Genomic DNA, 5,451 nt, shown 5'->3' on the forward strand with positions numbered 1-5,451 from the left:
TCCACCCAAACGCGTCAGGCTTGACGGGGAGGGGTGGGCTCGGCTCAAGACCCTGGCTGCTGATTTACCTGAGGCGGGTTTACCAGTGCGGGAGCCGCTATCCAAGGGGTACTTTCTGTCAACGCTGACGAACTCGGAGGGTGTCCTGTACGTTCATGTGAAGAAATGGCGAGCCTACCGACCGAACGCTCCACTCTACCCGACGAGTGAGGGTATCACGCTCAAGTACTGGACTTACTGGCAAAAACTCGTCCAGGCCATCCCCGACATCGACGCCTTGGTGCTGGTGGTGATCGAGGCTGGTGATAACGACGACATCCAAGAGCCCCAAGGGCCGCAAGAGCCGGGGATGGAGATGATGGAGATGGAGACGGAGGAGGGGAAGACTGGAGAGGTGAATGCTGCTATGAGTGCTGCTTTGACCGCTGCTGTGACTGCTGCTGATGAGGTGACTGCTGATGATGAGACTACCGCTGCTACTGCAACCCCCAGCATCCCCGACATCCCAGTGGAAAAGGTGGAGAAGGTGGAAAAGGCGGAGTCGTTAAACCCAGAGCTTGAGACGGCGCTAACAGCCTTGCTGTGGCAAGCTTACGATGTAGCTCTCCAACCCCACCTCCTCAAGTTACAGCGCGATGTGTACGGTCAACAATCCACCAACACCACGAGTGATTCATCTCCTCCCCGACCTCCCTTGCTGGAGAACCGAGAGCTGGCCCTGAGTATCGTGGACGAGGTCCGTATGCGTTACCTGAAAGAGGGAACTGTGTTGGTCAAGTTCATGCGCCGGGCCCGTAAGGCAGCATCCCTCCCGTGGGCTGTGGAGAAGAGTGTGAAAGACCAACTGCGGCACTTTTTAAATGAGACGCCGATCAACAAATCGAACCCGGCATTCGCCCAGATGTACGTGGAGTATTTGATGACAGCCAACAACCTACCTGTACCTGACGAGCAGCCTGCAATCCTACCTAACAACCAGGCCAACCAGGCTACCCAGACGATGACCGAGTGAGTGTTTTTTTAACGGCACCACCCTTACCCGCTTTTTTGTTTCTGTTTTTTTCGCCTCTCCCTTCATTCATTCTCGTTTTTTTTTTACCTATGTGTGTTTTTTACAGGGAGATGACTAGGGTGGTGCGCGTTATAAACATTAACCAGTGTCGGGACTTTCACATTGGTGATTCAACCGTCATAACGAGACATATCTCACCGTGACAACAAAATAATGGACACCTACAGCATGCATTTATTCGTTCATTCGTTGATGTGTTCACTGTTCGAGTTAAAAAGTTTTAAGGTTGACATGTCAGCCTGGTCTTTTGTGTTGGTTATGTCTTTACCTGTTTGTTAAGGGATAGTCTATTTATCTATCGTTTGATTGATGTGGATAGGGTTCGGTCGGTAACGGCATTAGAATGACGACGGTGTCTTCTTTATGTCTTTTCTAGCCTGGCGAAGCTCCGTACAACGCCTCAATGGAAAGACTGGGTAGCTGTCGTCACCGACCTACAAAGCTACACAAGTGTACTTCGTAGTATGTTTGCGGATGGTAGGGCGAACTTCTCATTTTATTTTTATCCCTTCGTGCAGCGGCAAGCTCGTTCATTTTGTATGTCGTTATCAGTAGTGTATGCGTGAGAAACTTCTCCAAGGAGCGTGCTGGGAAACTTGCTGGGGCGTTCAGTGCCACAATCCGCTTGTCAAAAGTGATTCTCTGCGGTTTGCTGGAACTATTCTTTTTCGAAAATCTAACCGGTTTGTTCCTGTTTTCGTGCATTATGTCGATAATTATAATCGGCCTTGCACTGGTTCTTCTCTATCCAATCGCCAAAGGACACGATACCACAAAAGATTCCACCTATGGCGAATTGCCAAATCACAAGGACGGTTATAAAAACTTGCCTGATTTTCAGGGTAGTAATCATGGTTATAAAGAATTGCCTGATTACAAGGATTGTAACCGCCGCCAAGAAGATGTGCGTCATCATGCGGGTTATAACCATGATCAGGAAGATTTATGTGATGACAAAGATTATAACTGCGGGTATAACGAACTGCCTGATCGCAAGGGTTATAATCGCCGCCAAGAAGAATTGTCTAACCACAATGGTTATGATAGCAGGCAAAAAGAATTGCCTGACCACAAGGTTTATAACCCCCACCAAGAAGAGTTGTCTAATCACATGAGTTATGAAAGCAGGCAGAAAGAATTGCCTGACCACAAGGGTTATAACTCCCGTCAAGAAAAGTTGTCTGATCAGAAGGGTTATGACCTTGACAATAAGGAAGTAACTGGAAACAAGGGTTATAGCCGTGACAATGAAGAAGTGACTGACAACAAGGGTTATAGCCGTGGCAATGAAGAAGTGACTGACAACAAGGGTTATAACCGTGACAGTGAAGAAGTGACTGACAACAAGGGTTATAGCCGTGGCAATGAAGAAGTGACTGACAACAAGATTAGTTTGGGCGTAATTCAACTTTTCACATGTATCTCAATTCGGTTTTATTAGAGTAGATACCTTATTTTGTTCAGGGTCAGTTTCTGCCATGAAAATTTTTAACAACAGGACAAAAAGGCACAGTTTATCCCACATTTCCACTCTTTTCAGTCACACAAAGAGTGTTATCGGTTATTAGACTCTTAAGTCTTTAAACTGGCTTTTGAATGATGCATGCAGATAAGTCGCATTAGTAAAATTCTTCATATGAATTCCATTTGTTTTAATATCAGGTTATGAGTGTACAGATTTTACTGTAGTAGTATATTATTAAAGTGAATTTATTATTATATCGAAACTTATTTTATAATGATATGTCTTGTATAGCTAACTGCAACCAGGTGAAGGGACATATTTACACGTAAAATTTCGAATAGTTTTCTACTTATGACTTGTGTTCTTCAAATGTTGTATGACCGTATGGATCACTAGCCTTTTACCAATATCTGCCGGTCGTGTGCGGGAAAGCCTGTGGGTGACTTAACGAACGCCGGTGGTTTACTTCCGACCCGGCATCGTACATATGTCCAGTATTGTTGCGTTCGGCATTAAATCTGAAACTAAAAAATGCAAATGGACTATCTAACACAATTGTCACGTGAAAATAAAACAATACAGAAAACATTTGTTAAATAGATATCGAATGCAATCACTGAGAGTTCAAGTCCAGCTCATGCTGGCTTCCTGTCCGGGCCGCGGTCGAAATCTAAACAAGTTTTGTGTTATATCAGCACACTGTCAGACATCATATGTTTGGCTCGCACACTAAATGTTCTCATCATGGCGTGTCAGGTTGTGTCAGGTGTGTGTCAGGTAGTGGTGGGTTTTTTCCACGCCGGGGTGTGTGTGTATACTAGCGTGTAGTAGAACAGAGTACAGTATAGTATAGGGGTAGTGGTGATAGTGGGAGTGAAAAAAAGAGGCAGAACGTCGGCTTGTAAAGTTGAGTGGGCCAGCTCTTGGTCGCCAAAAACGGACCAATGGGTGAACGGGATTTGCCCCAAAACGAACCAATGGATGGTCCGCAAAACAGACCAATCGGTGCGCGAGAAGGGGGTTACGTAAGAAAAAATGGACCAATCGGTTATGTAAGGGGACTTTTTTCGCTTATGTAAGGGGACTATTTCGCGTGCGCGGATGGAGATGGGAGTGGTGAGGTCACGTATCACTACGCGTGTCTCAGGTACAAAAAAAATGGTGCGTCGTATTTTTTGAGAACCATACAGGTTGGTGCATTTTTTTTTATTAGCCATAGACGACAAGCTGCTCCAAACCTCACCACAGACATTCACACCACAGGCCCCCGCCTACTCCGATACATGGTGGTAAATGATAGGTAAATGATTAGCCCTGACAAGAGCTGTTGGGTTTTAGCCCTGATAAGGGCTGTTGGGAAATAGATGTTTTTTTGACATATATACTTACACTTTTGCTTGCAACAAGCCATAGTAGGAGTATATCCTATATCAAAGCAGTGATATGGATTTTAATGGATAAGGATTCAATGTAACGCACACGTTGTAGTATATCGACGACAAGCCTGCCAGCCTGCCTAAACATTGTTGTCAGCCAGGCAGGCATAGCATCCAACCGACCGTGCTGTTCACCGTAGACGGTCTTGTATACAGTGTTATCAACCAGTCGGGAAGTGATTAACCACAGCTGACAAGCCACGGCTACCTACCTATCTGGATGGTTCCTATGTATTATGTATAAAAAAATTTTTAGGTTATAGACGACTCGTTGAAGTGATATGGTCTACTGCGTGTAATTATGTAGGTGACATGTGGATGTGTTTTTTTCTACCCCATGTAGATAAGCGCGCGAGAACGAGTTATGTAAGGGGGACTATTTAGCGTGGGCGGATGGTGATGGGAGTGGTTAGGTCACGGGTGATATCACTACGCGTGTCTCAGGTAAAAAAAGACAACGTAATGATGCTTGTTTTATTTTTGCATATGTATACTTTTTAATTCAAGCATTATGTCATTTGAAAACCTGTAGCTGGAAGGTGGGTTATTCCACATTCTTGTTAACATTTGGCAGTGAAGTGGAAGTACAGATTTATTTTTGTTGTCCCCTATATCACATATGGTCCAATCGCTACATGTACGACTCAACATTATTCAAGAATTTATGAGACATGCGCATAAATGGTTATTCATTCTTGAATTACCTTCGTCATTCAAAGGTTAATCAGGAGCTTTTCGGTAATTTGGGCTGCCCTTCCCAAGATGCAATCTTTTTAATCTGCTCTGCTGTGTTTGCCTTATTTGCGCTATACTGGGAGTGACGTCACACCTGTGACGTGTCAGGTGTGTGTCAGGTAGTGGTGGTGGTGGTTTTTTCAACAACGTGGTGTGTATACTAGAGTGGAGTGTAGTATAATAGAGTATAGTATAGGGGCAGTGGTGGTAGTGGGAGTGAAAAAAAAGAGGCAAAACGTCGGCTTGTAAAGTTGAGTGGGACAGCTCGAAAAGAGCTCTTTGTCGCCAAAAACGGACCAATAGGTGAGCGGGATTTGCCCCAAAACGGACCAGTGGATGGCCCCGAAAACGGACCTATCCGCGCGCGAGAATGGTTGGAGATGGAGATGGAGATGGAAATCAAGCGGGTGAAGGGAAGGAGAAGCCGTTTACCTGCATGATGTGCGCCAGGGACTTCAGTCGGTGGGATGACTGGCTGCGTCACCAGCAGACGCACCACCCCCCCCCCCCCCCCCCCCCCCCCCCCCACCACCATACACACCACCAACCCCCAGAAAAAAGGGTTCACCTGTCCAACCTGCGGGCGGGCGTTTTACCGAGGGGAGCATTTGGTGCGCCACCAGCGGGAGCATGGAAAAAACAACGAGCGTGTGTGCGATTGCCAAGACTGTGGTAAAACTTTTTACCGATTGTGGGACTGGCGTGTCCATCAACGTGGGGAGCACAGCCAGGTAAGTTCTTTT

At 46.0% G+C, this 5,451-nt stretch overlaps 1 protein-coding gene across 1 annotated transcript; it reads left to right on the top strand.

Annotated features, from left to right (window-relative positions):
• Positions 1–1,778: 1,778 nt before the first annotated feature.
• LOC135478262 (uncharacterized) lies at positions 1,779–2,513 on the top strand. Its single transcript, XM_064758535.1, has one exon. It carries the CDS (start codon positions 1,779–1,781, stop codon positions 2,511–2,513), a length of 735 nt encoding a protein of 244 aa, XP_064614605.1.
• The last annotated feature ends 2,938 nt before the right edge of the window (positions 2,514–5,451 follow it).

The sequence above is a fragment of the Liolophura sinensis genome, chromosome 11, assembly GCF_032854445.1.
Source record: "Liolophura sinensis isolate JHLJ2023 chromosome 11, CUHK_Ljap_v2, whole genome shotgun sequence".
Taxonomy (NCBI): Eukaryota; Metazoa; Mollusca; class Polyplacophora; order Chitonida; family Chitonidae; genus Liolophura; species Liolophura sinensis.

Coding starts and splice junctions, on each gene's coding strand:
- LOC135478262 (XM_064758535.1), top strand. CDS start 1,779: ATGTCGATAATTATAATCGGCCTTGCACTGGTTCTTCTCTATCCAATC.